We start from the raw sequence: 22,569 nt of genomic DNA on the forward strand, positions 1-22,569 counted from the left end.
ACGCTCAGAGTGTTTATTGTATCTAGCTAGAACTATGCCAGAATTCTAGGACAGGACAAGGTTGCCAATGCCAATTGTGTAAACTGTCCTCAAATTTCAAATAAATTGTATCAACAGATAGAGAGGAAGTTCAGACATCTACTTTTACAGCAAGAGCAAAATGCCCCCAACCGTATTCTGTCCTCACCAATGCACATGGGTCGTGAGCTGCTCCTGTTGAAGGCCCCATAAATAACACATCCTTCTCCCACCCTGGCCCTGGTTGCATTGCTGTTGCCTATCTCACTGCCTGTCACTATCCACTCCATGAGGCAGGGCTAGGTTTGTCTTACTCACCACTGTGTCTTCAGAACCCAGCACACAGCAGGCTTACCACATGATTACTAACTACATAAGTGAATTATAATAAAGTTGATGGAGAAGAAGAAATGGCTGGCAAAAAGATGGCTGGGATTTGACTCTCCTCTCATACAGATCTTGGATCTCACAGAGGGTGCTCCTTACACCAAGAATGAGTCAACTTATCAGCTGGGGAGAGATTTTTGTTGGGGTGATAGGTCTTTTCATCATCTTAACACCTTTTAAAAGGTACTGTAAAGTTTGACTCTTTCAATTATTCTTTTCCTGGTTTTTATTTCTGAACAAAGTAGCATATTAAAGAACCAAAATTTTTCTTTAGCTCAGGATTAAATATATGTATAGCTTTTTGAATGATATAATGCTTTGAAAATACAAAAAGAACAGAGATTGGAGGATACCATTTTCATAATGTTACTTTCACCTGTCCAAAAATTTGAAGAACTTTAATTTTCAACTATGAAATATCATAGTTGGAAAAGATTCATTGGAATGGATTCCTATCTGAATCTAAATTATTTTTAAATATCACTTAATTTATCACATTAACCACCTTATAGTTGCCTCCCTCTTCCCCAAAATCTCAGAATATAGTCTACACACTTGATATATAAATATAATAACATCAATCAGTTTCTTAGGTGCCTTGTTTTGTTTTGAATCTGCATAATAGTAACACTCCTAAAAGGGCTTTGTTAATATTAATGTGTTTTCCAAAACTTCTACCATTGGTAAGCATCAGGAAGATTTATAGCTGATATCTGACAAAAGACAGGCAATGGTAAATCCCCAGACAGAAGGTCACGCTTCCATCGCTGTATTTCATCCAGACTCAGATCTCATGGAGGGCAGTGGGGTGCTGCACCACCCAAGCCTTCCCCAGTTGGAGGCATGTCAATGTGACATTTACTTTCTATCATCATCTGTTGACTCCGTTATGTCCTTGCCTTCCTCCCACTTCTGAAACATGTGTCTATCTGCCTGGAAGAGAGGAGAGGTGATCATAACAGTTCAAGCACCAAATGGAAATGCAAACTGGGCAATTCCAGTAAGGGGAAGCAGAACATGTCGTGAAAGCTAACCCTGGGAGAAGAGAGAGGATCGCATGCATTTCACAGTCACGACGAAGGGTTTGTAGATACAGGTGGCAGAAGCAAATTGCCTGTCAAGAGATTCGCTTCATAACGAGGCCAGCCATGTAGAACAGCCACCGCGCCAAGAAGACACCGCTGCTGGCCCGGATCTCGGGGGCTCTGAGCCAAGCTGCAGGGATGACAGTCCTGCACTCCTCAGCAACAGCCGCATCCCTGGGGGCGGGGACAGACAACAGGGTAAATGCCGCCAGCTATCCCTCCATGCTGCCACTGCCAAACCATCAGTCAAAAAAGGAATAGGAATAAGGAGAGGGGAGGGAACTGAAGTCAGGCATGGGAGGGGGTGTAGGCAGAAAGCACAGGGGGAAGAAGGGCACCCGTTTATCTTCAGCATCCTCTGCATCTATGGTTAACAGTCCAGGCTTACAACAAGCAAAAGGACAGAGGATTGAATAATTCTATGTCATGACCATGCTTTTCTCATATTATCCTCAGCTGGGTGCTCTCAGATGCCCACAAAAACACTGCACACTTCAAGCTCACACCTGCGCGCGCGCGCTCTCTCTCTCTCTCTCTCTCTCTCTCTCTCTCTCTCTCTCTCTCTCTCTCTCTCTCACACACACACACACACACACACACACACACACACACACGGACACATATACACTTCCCAGTGTATTACTTGTGTCTGTTCATCTCTGGGCTTGAAACAGAAATGAGAGTAGGGAGGTTGCAATGTGACTGGTGTACTGACCTCCTTTCTCACCACTTAACTCCTTTATAAGAAAGCAGTTTTCCTGGACAGCAAGGCAGTATTCCTCTCAAAGTCAAGATCAATCGAAAACCCACTCCTTCTCAGGGAGGAGAACCCGTTTTTTCTCCTTGAGCCATGGTTCTGTTCCTGGTGGGTGACTTACATGGAGAGCAGAGGCAGAGGCAGTGCCATGTCGGCGACGGCCCCTTCGGGGGCCTTTCAAAGCCAGGTCTCAGCAGCCAGGCACCCACGCTGGCCTGGCAGTGCCAACATAGGAGGCTGGGCTAATTGCAGGACCCGCAGCGGCCAGCTTTAAGAAATATCTGCCTTCAAGTCACATTGGTCCCAGGGACCAAGATGAATAACAAAAAGCTCAATGAATGAGGGTTTCAAGCTTAGGAAAAAGGAGATGCCAGGGACCAGCATCCCACTCTATAGGGGAAAAAAAATCTATGACATTAGGAATGGCGCCTCGGGGAGAAGCAATGGAGACATGAGTTTGGAGACACAATTCTGAAGAAGTTGGGAGAGAAGATCAGAACCAGTAGAAATCCTTGCAGGGAGCCCCAGGACAAATTCCTGGGCAGAATCATTGACTCCTTCGGGGTACCTGGCACAGGGCAGGTGCCCAGGGAAAACCCGATGAGTCAGTGAGTGGCTGCGCAGTGGCTGAAGCTTCCACTGGGAAAAAAAAAAGCACAGAAAGTTGTGGACTGAGTTTCGTGTTCTTAAAAAGCCTGCTCCTGCCTTCTGAGAGCCCAGCCTTCCTGCATTCTTAAGCATGCCTTCTAAACCTGTGTCCTGGGGAAGCAGCAGGCCGTTCTCAGGTTCACTGAGCTAGAACGGCATTTTGATACAAACAGACCTGGGCCCGCTGAAAGAGTTATGCTCTTGGCAGGAACACCGCCTTGAGTTCAGACAGCAAGCGCATCTGTGCCTCGTTGATAATGTAATAACCTGCGTTACATTTTTGGCGGAGAGCACCTGTGCACAGCCCAGAAAGTCAGCCCAGGGCTACCATCTCGATGGAGGGGATATTAACAGCTCTCATTAAAACTGATGACTCCAGCCGTGCCCAGGAGTGCGGCTGCAGTGAGGCGTCTGTCTGCATTGCCATGACAAGCCTCTATTTGGGGAGTTCATAACTCAACCGTGAAAACATGCTTCTTATTGAACTGGAACATGAAAATAAAACGATCGTGGGGTAAAGAGAGTTTGACATGTAGAGCCGTAAAAGTACATCAGTTGTCCATTCGCATCTGTACGTGTTCAACTCTACATTATACCGAGCATGACTGTTTTCCTGCCCCTGTCTGGACAATGGAAAGAGAAGACTACATGAGGACGGAGGATTTACCTCTGAGCGGGCCCAAGGACAATTTGAGTGTCTTAACTTTTATGTATATCAGGGATGCTAAGCGTTCTATTGGGCAGAGAAGTGACACTTGTATTCCAGTCAGTTTCCCTAGGTGTGCACTTCAATTCCTAGGGCTCCGCCTGGAATCCAGCGAGGTCACACATTGGCTGGATCGTGCTCACTTTCAGCACATCCCCTTTCTCTGATGAAAAAGAAGCCTGAAGACATGGATCTCACAGACAGTGATTTGAAAGGACTGTGTTATCTTTTATTTTGACAAAAAGTGTTAGAAAATGCATTCCTGTCCTCCGCTAGGCAGGTTAAAGCTTGATCATCTAGATAGCTATAATCTAGATGTATACTTAGAATATAGACAAACCACTTTTCTTCAAAAATATGGGGGATTGTGTCCATGGAATAATACACAGATTACTTTGTAATTTCTGCTTTTCTAACAAGTATTGCTTGGTTAGATAAAGGCCACCATTGTCTTCACTATCCTTCCTACATGAAAGGAATTATGTTAAGGCAAGAATCAGATCATGCTACTTCTCTGCTTAAAATTCCTCAGCAGCTTCCTATTGGATTTAATATGATGCTCTTTACCATCACCCAAGAGAGCTGTGTGACCGGCCCCTGAAGAGCCCGTAGCCTCATGTCCCATGCTTTAGGCACTCCACTTACTCTGACTTTTCCCAGCTCCTAATTGCACCGACCATATTTCCCCACCTCAGAGACTTTGTATTTATGAATCCCTGCCTGCAATGCTTTTCTTCAATCCCAGTTGGCATCTTCATATTCTTCCAGCTTGTATGTCACTTCTCCTGACTACTCTGTCTGAAGTGAGTACCTCTCCCAACAGTTTTCCTCTCAGGCCCCTTTGGGGTGTTTTTGTTGTTGTTTTAGAAACTTAGCACAATTGTTTTACTAACCTGCTCATGTACTTGTCCTTTGTCTGGGTGCCATCTAAAAGTATGTTTCAGCCCTAGGCAGTTTGGCTCAGTGCAACAAGTGTCAGCCTGAGGACTGAAGGGTCCTAGATTTGATTCCGGTCAAGGGCACGCTCCTGGGTTGCGGGCTCAATCCCCAGTGTAGGGTGTGCAGGAGGCATTCTATCAATGATTCTCTCTCATCATTGATGTTTCTATCTCTCTTCTTTTCCCTTCCTCTCTGAAATCAATAAAAATATATATTTAAAAAGTATGTTTCATGAGGGTAGAGACCTTTGTCATTTTTGGATTCCCAGTGTCCAGCCCATAGTAAGTGCTCAGTTAATATATGTTAAATAAATCAAGTCTTATATGTAAGATGATGCATAGTTTAAGCTTCTGTTGTTGACCCAGTAGCTTTAATCTCGTTGCAGTATAAACAAAAGAATAATTCCTCCTCAATCTTGACATAACCTCACACTTTGTAGGAAGGATTCTCATACCAGATGACAATCTTCAAAATTGGAGAGACAAATTCTGTTCTTTTACATCTTTCTCCCTCTTCATAGCATCATAAAATAGTATCTAATTTCTGTAAAGATTTTATATAACTAGACAGATCTTGTACTTCAAGGAGCCAGATACTTGGCTTGATTTACTTTGAGCTCTGGATACTGAAATAATAAAAATAAATCCTGTATGTGTGAAGAAGTGTGCAGTCAGTGTCATCTGTTAATGTTTTTATAAGTTTTTCCTGCATTACTTGTGATTAATTATGATCCAGCAAATAATAAGTTTAATGATGAAGGTGGTGCTAGTGATGACGTCTAGGATTATTTGCTTACTCTGTACCATTCACTGTACTGAGCACTTTATTTATAAGTTAAATATAATATATATAAATAAATAAAATTCAAATATAGTTTATTGTATCGTGTCTAGTATAACATATCTAATTTACATAATAACAATAATAATGGTTATAAGAACAGCCACAACAATGGAAATAGCCAGAAAAAATAAAGCTCACTACTTTGGAAACCTTAGAAAAATAGATATGAGAATATTGATTACCAGTAATGTTCCAACTGGGCCTGATTCTCTCAGAACGTTGAGCCACATCCTGGATGTGACTAGCTCAAGACCCCGCAGCTAATAAAAAGCATTTGGGATCCAAGCCCAAGCCTTCTGATGCCAAGTCAGTCCACTGTGACTATGTCTGGGAAGGCAGGATTAACCTTAGTCACAGACAAACCAGGTAGTTACAAATTGACCTACAATTCTCCAGTTAAATTCCCCAAGTGCTAGATTGAATGGCTGACTCTAGAAATTTCTTAAAAAATCTGATCCCATATTAGAAGTGGCAACAGAATTCAGGAAAGCTGTAATTGTCCATAATAACTTTCCTGAATTACTTTATCAGATACTTACATCTCTGCCACTTGCTGAAGTTTGGTTGTCTGCAGGGAAAATAAGAAGAGATTTAGATGGGATAAGAAGTGTTGCATAGAAATGTGACCTTTGACAAGTTACTCTCTAAGCCTCAGTTTTCTCACCTGTAAAATGGGGATAAAAACCTATCTTAAGGAGTCCTTGAGACAATTAAGATAATGCATGCAGAGCACTTAGCATAATGTATAGAAAGTGCCCAATGTAAGCTGCTGCTATGGTTGTTGTAAGATTATCCTATATAATAAAAGAGTAATATGCAAATCGACCGAACAGTGGAACGACTGGTCACTATGATGTGCACTGACCACCAGGGGGCAGACACTCAATGCAGGAGCTGCCTCCTGGTTGTCAGCATGCTCCCACAAGGGGAGCACCACTCAGCCAGAAGCTGGGCTGATGGCTGGTGAACACAGCAGTGGTGGCAAGAGCTTCTCCCACCTCCATAGCAGCACTAAGGATGTCTGACTAAGCTGTCAGTGGGACATCCTCCGAGGCTCCCAGACTGCGAAAGGGCGCAGGCCGGGCTGAAGGACACCTCCTCTTTTCCCCTCCCCCCCACCCAGTGCACAAATGTCGTGCACTGAGCCTCTAGTTATTAATAACAATTTTGATGTAAAAGAAGCTGTAGGCAACCGAAAGTCTTGTTTTGCTTTGTTTTGTTTTTAAAGGGAGACTGTGAACGCTGGAGACCTAGTAAGTTGCAACAGAACATAGGTAAGGTAGCCGAGTAACTAAAAGCCCACCGATTCCATAATTCTGGATAGAGAAGGGCCTCCCACCAAGCCTCTTCGCCTCCGTGAGCTTTGGTTGGCTTATCTCTAAAAGAAAGATAATACCCACTCTCCCCACCTGGGCAGATTGTCAAGGACCCACATGAGACACGTGTGTGCAAGAGCACTTTCAAAACCATCACGGGAATGTTAGGTATTGCCTTCACACATGTTCCCCTTAACAGACTGTTGTTTCAATCAAGTCCAGGATTCTCAATCCTGGCTGCACATTAGAGTCGCCTGGAAGTTTCTAAGAATCCAGATGCTCAGGCCATACCCCAGACTAATAAAGTCAGATTCCCAAGTGATTGCAACATCTAGCCAAGGTCAAGAGTCAGGGACTAAAGTATTTCCTAAACTTGCCTGATGATAAGGAGTCCCGGGGGCCCACCCTACCTACAGAATCAGCTTTACCAGGGAAGGGGCCGGGAGTCTGCATTTTCAACAAGCACCTCAGCTGCCTTTTCTCAGCAGGCAATTATGAAAAACACTGCGTTGAATCATGGTCTGCGAGTTGGAAGGGATACTGTTGAAAGTCTTCACACTTGATTCATCTCTCAGCCATGTGAAACTTTGTGATCCCCTGAACGGAGGTGAATGTGTGTTAACTATTGAGCAATCAGTCACACAGGTGTTAGCCATTTCTCTTTCTGCAGGGATCATCCCTAGCCCCTTTCTAGGGCAGGAATTCTTGACTGTGGAAAAGGCTTTCAATGTTTTGAAACTTTCCTTGATAAACAATTTGGAATGCGAAGAAAGACATCGAAAAAAAGAATTGTTTCATTTAAGAATAAATGTTTGTATGTCATGAAATAAAATAATAAACTCAGGTTTGGTGCGCACAGTGGGAATAGGGCAGACAACTACATTTTTATTTATTCCCCTCTAAAAAGGACATTTTGCAGAGCTCTGTAAAGCCTGCATTCTTATGTTTAGCTCTCATGGGAAAATTAGGCAGACCAGGTTTAATGTAAATAACATGCAGAGAAGCTACTATGAAACCTGGCAAATATGAGGGGAGGGAGGAAGTTCCTTAACTGCTAATATCCAAGTTGCAAATCTCACCTCAACTCTGATTGGCCATGGCGACAGTTATTTCCACTCCTCCTCACTATTTTGAAAGCATCAAACTCGGCCAGAACCTCTAGTCTCGAAGTTCCCACTGAACATTCTAACATTCCTCTGAAAAGTTCAGTCTTGCAGAATCGCATTTTCTCTGGGGCCACATCCACTCGCCTAGGTCGTTAACTCTAAAAGCTTTCCTCCTTATTTCCTGCACTGTTTGGGCCCAGCCTTTGTCTCGGCAGTGTTTGCGTCATAAATATTGTCAGTATTTACAAACTGTGTTTAGTTCTTGCTTGTTAACAAGAACGATACTAGAGATGGATTTTAATAAATATACAGGTTCAGCCCTGGCTGGTGTGGCTCAGTGGGTTGGGCATCGTCCTGTGCACTGAAGAGTTGCCGGTTCAGCTCCAGTCAGGGCATGTGCCCAGGTGACAGGGTGGATCCCCTGTTGGTGTGTGCAGGGAGCAACTGATCGATGTTTCACCCTCAAATCAATGTTTCTCTCTCCCTCTCCCTCTCCCTGTCTCTAAAAATCACTAAAAACATTTTTAAAAAATAAATAAATACATACATATGTAGGTTCAGAACACTTGCATTTTCCTTCAGAGTGGCTTTGTGAATCGTATTCACTTCTGAACTTTGCCAGATAAGGCATTTTGTGAGTAATGATGCTGGATCTGGTCTGAATTTTATCTTTGGAAACTCTATCAATTGCTCAGTGTAATGAGTGCTTTAATGTGCATTCACCATGTCAGTTCTTTAGCATCACCTTTTATTGTTGATAAAGTGTTTTAATAGAGAGAGTCAATATAGCCTAACTTTTTGTGATATGAAATCACACATTATTTCTGTATTTGTTTTTATTTGGTGGGGGGGAAGTCCTTATGATTAATAGGAGGGGGTATTGTAAATGCTTGGAGTGGGAAGCCATGGGGGAGCTAAGAGAGTAGCAGAGCTGAACCCAGCTCTCATGGTGGGAGAGCACACAATATCTTGAATGAGGGCCGTGGGCATGCCGGGGGGTGTGCCCTCCCCATCACCTAGGTTCTTTAGGTTTCCATTTTCTATTTCAAGTACTTTGTTAAGTCATTTGTATTCTATATTGCAATGTGGAGCAGGGGGAACAGAGAGATGCTAGGAATTTTTTAAAAACAGAAAATACTGCTGCTGATGGCTTTTCCCCACTGTCAGCTCATTTCCCCCAGCTCTCATGTTATTTAAGTCTAGTGTCCCTTGACTTGTGTATGCGGGTGTTGGACATTTAGTAGGATGCACAATGTATGCACAATCATTGATCAGAGGATGCCAATTGGGTTAGTCCGCTAGGGCTATGGTAGCAAAGCACCACAGAAGGGTGGCTTTGATCCCAGAAATTCATTGCCACACAGTCTGGAGGCTAGATGTCCAAAACAAGGTGTTGGCAGGGTAGGTTCCTTCTGAGGGCTGTGAGGGAAGGATCTGTTCTAGGCCGCTCTTCCCAGCCCTCTTTCTATTCACATGATGTCCCCCTTTTTGTAAGAACACCAGTCATATTGGTTTAGTGCCCACCCTAATGACCTTATTTTTATTTGATTACCTCTACAGAGATCAATCTCCAAATAAGATCCCATTCCCAAATACTGGAGTTAGAGCTTCCAGATATGAATTTGGGAAGGGGGCACAATTCAACCCATAACACCAGTATTACACATGATTAATTTTTTTAAATGTTTATATTTTTATCAAATCATAGCTGAGAAATTTAAATAGGTTTGTGGGGGTGGGGCTTCATTACTTTGATGGTCTTTGTAACCGTACTTCGCTGGTTTATCTGAGTTCCTTTCTGCAAGTTGATGGGAATCTCCCACAGTTCTGAAAGAAAGCCTATCACGGGTGAACTGGAGATCATTGCCTAGTCTAAGGTTGTTGCCTGGTATATGCTGAACTGCTGGTTGTAGTCTTGACTTCAGTGCTCCTGAGAGCCAGACTCTCAAACAGAAGCTACATCCCATGGGAAAGAATTTCTCTTTTGATTATTGGGCAAGTAAGAGGATGGAGAGAGAGAGAGAGAGAGACCTTCCTTATATAGACGAGGAAATAGAGGCCTAGAAAAGAGAAAGGAGGTGGCCAAGGCCACAAAGCTAATTAGTAGCAGCCCTGGAACTAGGATTTGGACCTCTGAACTCATAATACCATGCTCTTTCCCCACACCCCATGATCTGTCCTCCACACCTATCCCCCATCTATCAAAATTGCCCACTGCTCACTGATAACATCTGACTGTCCTCATGCCACTTAATTTAAAAAAATTTCAACTATTCCTAATAAATTTGTTAAGTAAGTACATTATTAATGCCTGTGAGCAGGATGAGAAATATAGAGTAATTGTTTTTCATGAAGCCTATCAAACCAAATATATGTCTAATTTGTATAAAGTGATAGGTTTCTTTAACCTTAACATTTTAGCTAAAACTTGCCTTATTAGTCATAATTATAAAAGACGTGCTTTAAAATGGGGGGAAATGTTGTCTGAGATGTCAGCTAACGTCAGTTAGTGATTACTCCAAAAGAAAGGAAGGACCTTTACATTCTGTTCTACCAGGTGTTGGTCATTGCATCGTAATTGATATTTGAGGTTTGAGTTTTAGACATCACCTACCTAATTCGGCCACTCTACAAATAAAGAAACTGTAGCCTGGGCAGTGGCTTGCTCAGAGCCACTCAGTTAAAGAGATCTGGGGACAGAGAGGTCCCTTCTTGTCCCATCCATAGCTCTGAACACCCCATATAATACTGCCAGTGGTTATTTATTTAGCCCATGTGTAAGTCCTAGAAGTTTAATCTGGCTTCATCATGAGGATAAGAGAAACAGTAGCCCTAGTATTCTTTGGTGGGTGACTTAATGTTTTCCCATGTCATGTAGCACTGTTAGTCGCATTTATAATATTAGTTTTAAAGAATTGACTGTGTCTTTTAAATATATAATTTAATGTTACTATTCTATGACTCTTTACTAAGGTTACTTATAACTAAACTTACCTGTGTGAGCTTTATGGGGAAATGGCATGCATGCTAACTTTTAATATGTTAAACTTCTATATAAGAGCTTTTAATTAAGAGGAAAGTTTTATTTTAAAATCTTAATTTTTTCCCCTTTAGATTTCTTACAAGTTAGTGGTGGTCAAAAACTCTTTTTGGAGTTATTAAATTGAGTTAAACTATATTAAACCCCAGCTATGATTTGGGGGCTCTAAAATCCTGGCCAATAAGCCAGCCCTACAGAGTGGTCTCAGAGGTGCTCCAAGCTGTAGGCTGTCCTTGCCCTGTGAAAGCTAATTCTGCAACATTAAACTTATTGTGTTAAATTGATTTCTGGATGTTTCTCTGCGGATGTCTTGGAATAGCCCTCCCTTTCCTTTCCTTGAGCCAAGAAAACTCTGAAGCAGAACAATTCAATTTCAATTTGTGGAAAAACTATATTCCGTGTTCCAAACACAGCGCTAAGAGAGTTGTGAGGGGGGCGGGAGGGAGCCAGGGACATTGTGACCACTTTTGTATGTTACTAAAAACATCTGAATTTCTATGCAAACGCTCTGCGATGAATTTACAAGCTTTGTTTCTGCGGAGGATTTGCCTGAGAACCTCAAGAGCAAAGCCTGCTTTTGTGCCATAGCGATTGTGTTATATGTTAAGCATTTGGAAGGAACCCCAAGCAGGCCTCAGGAAGCAGTTCCTGCCTCCTGACTTATCATCCTGAAGGCGATTTGTTTTAGGGTTGATAATCCCTGGGGCTACAAGAGTGTCCCACATCTGCCCTGAATTGAAAACAGATTCCCATTAAGAGCCTTACATCAGTGCTGCGGATTCATTCGATCTGAGTCAGAAAGGAAGTCGGAGAACATTCGAACATATGGCCTGATAGCAACACAGCAGCCCCTTCATGGAGGACCAAGACTGCAGGGTATGTAGGCTGTTTGTTCTCGGTTTTTCAGACTGTCTTTCTGTAAGGAAATGTCCTTCTGCCCCTCAGGCAGGAACACGTGGGAGAGGAGATCGTGGCTAACAGGTACGGGCACTGTCCGTCTCGGGGCTTTTCGGGGCTACCCATGAAATGATCAAGATTCCGAGAGGTTTGGAAGCCTCCGCTGCTTTAAAATTTCTCAGCCAGGTTTTGCCGGGTTTTTTGTGACTTATCATTTACATACGATATATTCACATAATTATGTAGATATTTATACAAAAGTTCCCCCCTGCCAAGACTCTAAAACGGTTTTTGGAAGCCAAGAAACGTTTTTACTGTTACACAGCCAGCGCTTTTCCACCCTCTGCTTATCTGGGAAGTGATTTGAAAATATTTTCTGCACATGCTAAGAATGAAGGATATAACTAAGCCTCCGGGGACCAGGCTCTCTGATTAACTATTTAGCATTTAATATCCTACTGAAGTTGTCCTCTCGGCTTGCTGAACCACTTTGCTCCAGCTTCTCTGTTGAAGTATATTATAGAGTGTGAAGTCCTCTTCCTTTTTAATTGAGGAGATTAGATTCGCTCATGAAAAATGATCAGATAAAAGAAAAAGGCAGAGCGGTTATGAACCAGGGTCTGAGGCCCAGCAGCTTGAGGCAGGAGGCTGAGCCCGCAGCCTGGCTCCTGGGCCCTCTGGCTCCTCTTTCGCTTCTGGACTCGGCTTTAGTGAGTGGAGGCCTTTCGGGGATACTTCCAGAAGTCTGTTCTGCTCACCGTCTTCTCGGAGAAGCTGAGAAAGTTGATAGCCGGTAGATACTTGTTGAATGAAAATAAAATTAGGAAACAGAATCCTAGAAGAAACATCTGAACATACTGAGCTAGCGAGCCTCTCTTTGGGTCAATTTCCACTCACCTTCTTGGTAAGGTTGACACCCTAAGTGGAGAATAGAGGGTGATGGGTAATGGAGAGGAAAATGCCAGTCAGAGTGACTGCATACAGTGTGTGATTGCATGGCGGTGGTGTTCATGGGTGAGGGAGGAGTGTTGAGAGGTCGCAGGCATGCCCTACCAGCATAAGCAGGAGGCTGAGGGATGCTGGTCCCCAAGAAATGGGGCAAACACAGCTGGCCGCCCTCCCTTCCATTCGGAGCAGCTGTGCTCATCAAAACTGTGCCGACGCTACAAAGCCTGTTCTTGCGGCCTGTGTTCCCCCTGGTTTCAGAAACAATACATTCAGGACAGCCCAGTTGGCAGGTAAGATCCTCAGTCCAAATGCCAAAATGCTGTTCCCTCTTGACGGGTTGCCCACAGTTCTTGAAAGAAGGAAGGTTTTTCAGATGCCAAAAACTGCCTGCAGACTGTGCCATGGGACTCTGCCCTCTTAATCCCAGCAAAACAGAGGCTTCCTTTTAAAAAAGGAAGCACATTTGGGGTTTTGTGCTGCAGGATGCAAAATGATGTATTGATCAACTCAGACAGAAAGGGGAATTATCAGGCTTAGAAATGTCGCTTCTGTCCAATCTAAGGAGACAGGCAAATGGGCCTTGAGATCTATGGAAACGGTTCCAGTTCCAACCACCTTCCTCTTTGGGAGAGGGTGTGTGTGTGTGTGTGTGTGTGTGTGTGTGTGTGTACACATATATTTAACTAACCTTCTTAATCTCAACCCCAGATGTGAGGGAAGAAAAAAGTGTTGCAGAAATTTCTACGGTGAAATCCATATCATAAATTTAACTATTAACTCAAATAAAATCCATCTCCAAATAGTTCCCTGCCACATTTTGAGTACCAAAATACACGTCTTCATTTAGAGAATGTCCTCTTCCCCTGCCCCATTTTTGAACATCAGGCGTGTCGCTGAGGGCAGTGCCACCGTGCCAGCTCACGGCCTATTGCTCTCCACAAGCTTTGTAAGCCATTGTTTGGGATTCAGAACACACTGTCCCTCAGAAACAAGGTTGGGCTCCCAGCTCAATTCCTGAATGCAAATTTATCCCCAAATATAGAGAATTTGTGACAAGTTTCTGGAAATGGACAGAAAGAACTGCTATCATTTTGTTTAACAGCACTCACTGAAGAATACACTTGACAGTGAACTCTAATACTGCCTTTGAGAGCATTTTCAATATCTTCAAGAAATAATTTTTCGACTTCCACACCATTCCTTTCTTGATCTGCACACTAGCCACCTATCCTCAGTGCTTTGTCTCCTTCCTCTCTCTCACACGGTACTCTGTGTTGGAGTCCCAGCAAATTATTTGCATATACTCCTCTACTTGTGGTTTCTTTTACCTGGAATGTCTCCCTCCACTTCTGATTCCTGGCAACTTCTTCATTAGTTCAAAGATTAACACAGTTAAAACTCCTATGTAATGTCTCAGTTAAACTCCCACCTCTCTCCTCCCTTAGCCACAAACTCCCCATAAGAGAATTTTGGACACAACTTCAGGTGGTTTCTTCACGGGCCTTCCACAGTGCCAGGAGCCTGAGTTTAACATTTTTCCCCTAGGAAATGTTAGCAATTTTCCTCCCACCTCTCTGTAACACCTTGTAAGTACCACTATGTATTTCATTCGACACATTATATTATAGTGTTTGATTTATATGTTGCCTCCTTTCCGAGGCTGAGAACTCTTTAAAGATGGGGATTTCCTCAGAACTTATTACAGTGCCTGTAACATAGCAAATAATTAATCAAAGAATGGATGTATAGATGATTATATGGATGTCTTTGAATGGATGAATATGTGATTGGATGGATAGATCAATGAATAGAGGGATGACTGGATGGATTGATGGATGGATGGATGGATGGATGGAGTGAGTGAATGATTGTTGTAGAAAAAGTTGGTTTCTTTACAGAAAGGTGAAGAGATATATAGAAATTTCTATGGAATTCTGAATGAGAGTTTTAAGGGCATGCAATTGTTGGAATTTGAACATTATTACTGCTTCCACTGTTATGTGATGATAGAATTTTGAGTAGTGGGAAGAAAATTGAGTTTATGGACGAACATCTGGCTTTTAACTCTATCTCTCCACTTTGTAGTGATATGGTCAAGGGAAAGGTACTCACCTCTCCATTTTGCTTTTCTCCATCTGTAAGATAGGAGTTATATGTACCTTTGAGGAGTTGTTGTAAGGATAAAATGATAATCCATCTAAAAGATCTAACCTAGTGCTTCACCCATACAAGGCAGACGATCAGTGGTAGTAAAATATTTATCTAAATCTGAAATGCCAGACATTGGACTTTGAGACCAGAAAAAGGAGGGCCCCTTCTGTCCAGCTCTGGATTCACTCCCATTGCAAGTTGCCCTCTTCATTTTGACACAGCATGTCAGTAGCATGGCTTACCTTTTATCACCCACTTCCCATATCGCTTGGGTGATAAAAATAAAATAAAATAAACTTAGAAGTGTGAAAGAAAAGAAGAAGAGGGTTCCAGAGATTTTTGGGTAAATATAATAAACAAATTTCCTAGAGTAGAATTAAGTAAGCTGTGAAGGAGGAAGAGAGAACATTGGACATACAAGGGGAAAAAAGAAAAGAAAACAGGAACAGATGATGAGAAAGCTGTTTGGTGGCAGGTAGTGGCAAAGGGGAAGGAAGAGAGGAGAACTCACATTGTTGGAAAATTGCACTTCCAGGATTGTAAAAGGAGCAACTATTAATTTACATATATATTGGCAAGTGCATGCCTGTGCACCTGTAACCCAAAGAGTGCCTTGTATAATTTCAAGCACTTCATATAAGTAATTGTGATAGGACTACATTCCTAACTAACGCTTAATATCCCCTGTACCAGGTGCCAGGCACTGCTCTAAGCTCTTTCCACAGATTAACTCATGTTATCCTCACAACAACCCTGTAAGGTAGATACACAGAATCTTTATTTTACTGACAGGGACAGAGGGCACACAACTTGTCACATCACTGGGACGTGTGGGAGCCAGTGTCTGAGCCCTGGCAGTCTGGCCCCAGAGTCTGCACCCTTCACACATCCACTGATGCGGATGTCCCCACAGCACTGTAAAGGCCACTTCAGTGAACATCTCTATGGATATAATTTACAAAGTACAATTTTAATGCCTGAAAAGTTAGAATGGTGGAATTTAATGGTGTGGGGGGACACTTGGTTCATTATACCCACACCAGCCCCGCTGGGAGTGTGCAGGGAAAGTCAGCCTCAGGATCACTAGTCAGCAACTCTGGGGACAGACACGGGGCGGGGCCAGAGATCTTAGCCACAGGCATAGCACCAAAGGGGCATTAAGACATCATCCTATGTTTCAGGTAAAGTCCATGGAATTCTAAAAAAGTTATTCCTAAAAGTTTAGACATTATTATGTTGACACACCAATAGTTTTCCAAATATGAAAATAGGATGGTTGTACTTTGTTTTTTGAAAAAGAATCAATTGTTTCCCCTTTTTAAAAAAGAAAAGAAAAAAAAAGGCAGTCTTTGAGCACTCTGCTCATGTTTCCTAGATTGGGTGTGACACATCCGTATGTTCTAAAATAATTACTCTTACGCTACCCCTGAGCTACACTCCTCCCAATTTGTTCTGAGCAAACTGATTGCATTTTCTCCTATCAAAAGGAGAGACATGTGTAAATAGTTGGCACATTTCACAAATTTCACAAATTCTGATCTGAGGAGGTATTAGGCAACCAGAAAGAATGTCAATTCTCCCCTCTTCTACCTGTTTGAATTATTACAAGTATTTCTATAATTAATACAATCACTATGCAAGTGCTACAAAGTTATCTTACTCTCTGGCTATTTTAGCCATTCCTATTTTAAGCCATTTGCATGCCCCACTGATGTCCAAGGGCATGGCTTTTGAATGAACAGGTAGGTAGGCTTATTGGAGAGGTTGCCAGAAGTTGGGCCTGCCTCCAGTACATCCCCTCAATGACCCACCTTTGACTGCAGAGAACAGGAAAAATAGTATTTGACACCAAAAATCATAGACATTAGGAGCCACTAGGAGCACCAGTCTCCTCCTCCTTGGATGGCAGTGGACGGAGAGGAAGGAAAGAAAGGAGAGGAGGTAGTAATTGGATTGGCTAGGTATTTGTCTCCACTTTTTTCTCATTACAGCCTGGCTGGAGAACATCTTACCCAAAAGCCTGTTCATGTAAAATTCAATCCCCTTTGGAGCATTTCTGCATCTGTTCAGGTGTCCTGGAAATAAACATTAAATTAAATTAAATTTTAATTTCATTTAAACTCTGAATAAAGGGCTTTACATAAACTGACTAAAAAGAGCTTAATTATCCAAAAGTAGGTCAAATAGAAAAAGGCCTTTTCAAGTACCCAAATTAATCCCATCATTTTTTTTAAACCCTGCAAGTTCAATAAATGCCTATTAGAAATACAAAATTGAGTTAGATGTGCTCTTAAAGGAAGTTATATTTTCAATTATTAAACTGTTCCAACATGTCAACAAAAAAACGGGGCACTAAATGATGTCCAGATTCTTAAAAGGAGGTTGAATTTTAAGCAAATGCTTCACTAGGCAAATGGATATTTTAAAAAACTGGTTTTAGGCCAACTAGCTCCCTGGCAGTGCTATTGTGAAGATGAGAATCAATGACTATAAATCTCCCATCCAGTAGCACATAGTGGATACTCACTAATATGTTGTTGAACGGATGCTAAATAATTCTGTGCCAACTTAATCAAGCCAGCTCCTCTCTCACCTTCAACCCTAGTTATACCTTGTCATGGGTTATTTCACACATTGCATGAAAACACTTCCTGGAAAGAAGAAACCCCTAGAAAACAAATATCCTCAATTTCTAAGACTTGTTTCCTGACTTTTTACAGAAAGGTAATATTTGAATTATGACTGAGTTGCTCTAAGAATTAAATAAGATTGTATTTATACATTTAGGCATTCATTCTTTTAAAAATATTGACTGTGTATTTTCAATGCAGTGAGTATTGCTCTTATGCTTAGGAGATGTAGGTGAACAGGGCAGATGAGGGCTCTGCCTCTATAGGACTTACATTCTCCCCAAAAGCACTGGCGTGCAACTCCTACAGTCACCTAGCACTGCACACCCCTTCAGGGTGGGCAGCAAAGGCCTTGGGGAGAATAGCCAGCTTGGAAATCAAACTGACACCCACTTGAGTCTAGGCTCCACATCTTGCCAGCTGAGTTTCCTGGGAAAAGTTTCTGAGCCACAGTCCCTGTCTGTAAAATGGGTATAATAATCCCTACCTTGCAGGGATTCTGTGAAGGTGAAATGAGCCGTCCGTCTTGAGTATATGTATCTGACACAGTAGATCCTCACTAAATGGTAACCTTTTATTACCTCAATGAAGAAATAAATCAAAAGAGGGTCAAAAAAGAAGAATGTCTTGGAATAAGAAATATTGAGCAGCAGTTGCTTCCTCTGAGCCCATTCTACAAAAGAGGTCCCTTTTCAATAATTTTGGAGGTAGCATGCTGAAAGCGAGTGTTGAAAGTGAGTAGAGTATAGGAGAAGCCTGATGTCTGGCTATATGTAGCAGATTGAACATATGCTCTTTGTCTACACTCCCTCCTCAAACCCCAGTAAAATGAAAAGAGGGGCAAAAATAAACTACAAGAATAATAAAGATTAGAGTGGGAGATGAGTGGATGGGTAGACAGCAGAAATGAGAAATGCCAAAACTTGTTGGGAAGTTGGAAAATTGTTGGGAAACAGTTACAACTGAATTAGTCTACAGTGTGGAAAAGTGAAAATTAACTACATGGGGTGTGGAGTCTGGAGAATACCTGTAAGAACAAGCTCATTGGAGTGACTCACTCTAAGAAAGTCCTAGGAAAGGAGATAGGGTACTCCAAGCCCCACAAGGCCAGGGGGCAGGGAAGGGCTGAACACAGGAGGATTGTTTGAAAGTCTATACAGGAGTAATCAGAACTCCAAGTTCACCCTCACCTTCTGGGCAGCCAGGAAGCTGAGCTAGTACCTTCCCATCATAGCAGAAGTCTGGAGAATGTTGTGGTCTTGGAAACAGCTGAGGAGGAGGTTCAGGTGCTACCCTGAAATCAGGGGAACTAAGTGAAAATGTATGTATTAAAAGACAAGACTTCTCAGTTACCTTCCCAAACTCAGCTCCCAAAACACTGGCAGTTAGGGTTTTTGCACAGCCTCTCCCTACCCAACCACTACCACCACCACTGAGAGAAGAGATGGGAGGATTCCTCTGTGTTGAAAAAGACCTGCCCGACAGTGAAGATCTGCAAATACTGATGTGAAGATCCCCTACAAGAATCTGGGCCTCTATCAGATTAATCACAGTGAGGCCTACAAAAAGCCCCACAGTGCAGTGCTTACAATCTGATTTCTGGTGCCTCTATCTTAAATAGGAACAAAGGATCATCAGACAATAGAGAAAGCTGTGGGCATGAAAGACAGATACCTACACAGATGAGTGGGAAAATGAACTCCAAGGCAACAGAGACAACTCATGGGACAGCATTGCATCCAAAATATACAATGATTATTCTATGAGATACAATGGGGAAAAAAGTAAAAAATACAATAAAGCCCAGCCAGAGAGGCTCAGTGGTTGAGTGTTGATCTATGGACCATGGAGGTCATGGTTCGATTCCCGATCAGGGCACATGCCCAGTTTGCGGGCTCCATCCCCAGTGTGGGGCGTGCAGGAGGCAGCTGGTCAATGATTCTCTCTCATCATTGATGTTTCTATTTCTCTCTCCATCTCCCTTCCTCTCTGAAATCAATAAAAATATATTTTAAGAACAAAAAAGAATAAAATAAAAAAGGAATATTCTGAAAGCAAAAACAACCAATAGAAGGCTCAGAAAATACAGCTAAAGAAATCTGTCAGAACCAAGTAGGAAACAGGACAGAGTCGGTTTCACTCCAGAAATTAGATGACCAGGCCGATAGATCAAATGTCTAAATAATAAAAACTCTAGAAAGAAAGAACTGAAAAAAACAAAATGAAAGAAATCAATGAAATAATACAAAATTTCCCAGAAGTGAAAGGCATGAGTTTCCTGATTAGAAAGACCCACCTAGCACCCAGCATAGAGAATAAGGCACATCATTGTGAAATTTCAGAACACTGGAATGAACAGAATATCCTCAAAGCTGCCAGAAATAAAGGGAGGTCACATAAAGCCTCAGGGGTCTGGGTGCACTGACTTCTCAATAGGAACATCGGAAGCCAGGAAGCAGTAACTTCCAAATTCTGATTTCTGATCTAAAACCTAGTGTGGGGGTGAACGACACCTATATAAGAGATCAAAACACACATATCACTTGCAGCCCTTCTCAGCAAGCTCTGGGAAGATGTGCTCCACCAAAATGAGGGAATAAGCAAGGTGCAACCAACCCAGAATGGGACTCCAGAGGGAACAGCTCCAAAAAGGAAAGAAATGAAACTGATCAATGGATGGATGGGTTCTACCATGTTGCAGGGTGTTTTATATTCTATCAGAAAGTTTTCAGCAGAATAATGGACATGTACACAGAAAAGGAGGCAATTAAAAAAGAAAACTCTAAGGAAGATCAGGTCTTTGCTGCCTAACGCAGGACTTCTCCAGAGTTCTGACCTTGAACTTCTCAGAACTATCCTTCCTAGTCCTCCTTCTCCACAGTGTCACATCAGCTCTGGAGCTGCCTCTTATCCTTCACCAGCCTCTGCTCCAGCATTCTAGTGCCTGTTTCTCAGAGGACCCAAACTAACATGAACATTATAGCAGGAGGCTAGAAGAAGGAAAAATGGGGTGGATAGGGGGTCCAGGATGGAATGGTAGATCATTATCTTTCATTTTAGAAAGCCAATAATAATGTCTACATGTCCATAATGGGGAGAGGGAAGGAGCATAAGAAATAGCAGGATAAGCACATGATTTAGAAATGAGGAAGACAGCCCTGGCCAATTTGGCTCAGTGGATAGTTTCGGCCTGCAGACTGAAGGGAGCCAGGTTCGATTACAGTCAAGGGCATATGCCTGGGTTTTGGGCTCCATCCCCAGTGTGGGGTGTGCAGGAGGCAGCCAATCAATGATTATCTCTCATCATTGAGGTTTCTCTCCTTTTTCTCTTCCTATCTGAAATCAATGAAAATATATTTTTTAAAAAAAGAAATGAGGGAGACAATGCCACAAACAAACAAAAGCACTAAAAGAGCTAAGAGTAGTTGTGTCAGAGAAGGAAAATGAAGAAGAAACTGTGTGTGAGGGAGGAGGAGAGTAATGCCTTGAGTACTATTTGACATCAGAATTTTTGCTTAAGTTCTGTCTAAATATAAGTATGATAGAAAGCATAGAGGTGCTCTTTATCAAGCATAGATATGTCAAACTTTGATATACATATATTTTAAATATATTTATTTTTAAATTTTTATTGAATTTATTGGGGTGACATTAAAAGTATATAGGTTTCAGGTACAATTCTATAATATATCTTCTGTATATCATATCGTATGTTCACCACCCCAAGTCAAACATCTTTAAATATATATTTTAAAACATATAAAGCTATATATCAAACATAGACAAATACCTTATATATATATATATATATATATATATATATATATGTGTGTGTGTGTGTGTGTGTGTGTGTGTGTGTGTGTGTGTATATATAAAATTTTTATCTGCTTTAAATATGTATTTTTTAAAATATATGTAAGTACATATATATCTACTTAAAGGTGTTTGGTCAAGATTGTGGTGAGGAGTCAGATGTGGTGCCTTTTCCTTGGGTGCCTCCCCGCCGGAATCTACAGTCCAAGGCTGACCCCCCTCCCAGTTCCCCTCTCCTGGTCCTTAGAACCTGGTGCAGCCTCAGCTTCAAAACACAGCTCGTTTTTCTGCAGAGAGGACACAGCTAGAGTTGTATCCAGGGAGCACCAGCAGACAGGGAAGGACACCCGAAAAAATCCAAACCAACCGCTTCCCAACTTTATCCAGGGACCCTACTCCACTAGGCTTTCTGTGCTTGCAGCTGAGCCTGGTTCACTTCTTCCTTATTATGAGACATCAGCAGCTGGTTAACTAGTCCAGGACTTGCCTCCTGCATGACTGACTGGGCTGAATAAAGAGGAGCAACATTTAGAAGAAAGAGATGATTGCAGAGCAGCTCCATCCTCCTCCTCACCCCCACCCCACCAGCAGCTGTGGCTGCTATCCTGCAGCCCCTGGGCCCTGCGACAGCTGCCACCCAGGCCCCCTGGACTCCTGCCACATACCTTCCTCCCAGGGAGCTCGGCCGGGTGGAATGCAGACAGGGACACTGTGGGGAGGCGTGTGTGTGTGTGTGTGTGTGTGTGTGTGTGTGTGTGTGTGTGTGTTTATACACACTCTCATCATTACCTCACATAATCATAGCTCTTCCCTACGTGGTCAGAAGCTTGTGTATCTACCTGGGTCTCATACTGGGCTTTCTTCATCTACATCTAGCCTTGAAATAGATGAGACAACACAGGAAACACTGAGTTGTTTGGAGGGAAAATTATTCTCTCTACGTATTTTTTTAAAGTGCAGTAAAAAGTGGGTACCAGGATGAACCATGAACTCCAAAATGCCTGATAACCTGTGGGTTAGCTACATTTTTTAAGGAATGGCAGTACCAACTCAGGCCAGGGGACAGAAGTCATTCCAATTGCAAATATAGGAGCCTGCCAGATTTTCCATTATAAGAACCAATAGGCAGACTATTTTTTATTATTTTTCCATTATATAAAAGTAATCCACTTTGCCCTAGTTGGTTTGGCTCAGTGGATAGAGTGTCGGCCTGTGGACTGAAGAGTCCCGGGTTCGATTCTGGTCAAGGGCACATGCTCGATTGTGGCCTGGATCCCCAGTGGGG

At 42.4% G+C, this 22,569-nt stretch overlaps 1 protein-coding gene across 4 annotated transcripts in view; it reads left to right on the forward strand.

Annotated features, from left to right (window-relative positions):
• Nucleotides 1–22,569, forward strand: part of SASH1 (SAM and SH3 domain containing 1) — a 293,144-nt gene that overhangs the window by 60,379 nt on the left and 210,196 nt on the right. Inside the window, exon 1 of one of the 4 annotated variants that reach the window (XM_036316358.1) lies at nucleotides 11,631–11,721. The exons of the other annotated variants lie outside the window; for them this stretch is intronic. Coding sequence (XP_036172251.1) covers nucleotides 11,701–11,721 — 21 coding nt within the window. The 5' untranslated portion in view covers nucleotides 11,631–11,700. Of the gene's footprint in view, nucleotides 1–11,630; nucleotides 11,722–22,569 lie in introns of those variants that run through there. 4 annotated transcript variants of the gene reach the window in all.

This window comes from Myotis myotis, unplaced genomic scaffold (assembly GCF_014108235.1).
Source record: "Myotis myotis isolate mMyoMyo1 unplaced genomic scaffold, mMyoMyo1.p scaffold_m19_p_7, whole genome shotgun sequence".
In the NCBI taxonomy this organism is placed as follows: Eukaryota; Metazoa; Chordata; class Mammalia; order Chiroptera; family Vespertilionidae; genus Myotis; species Myotis myotis.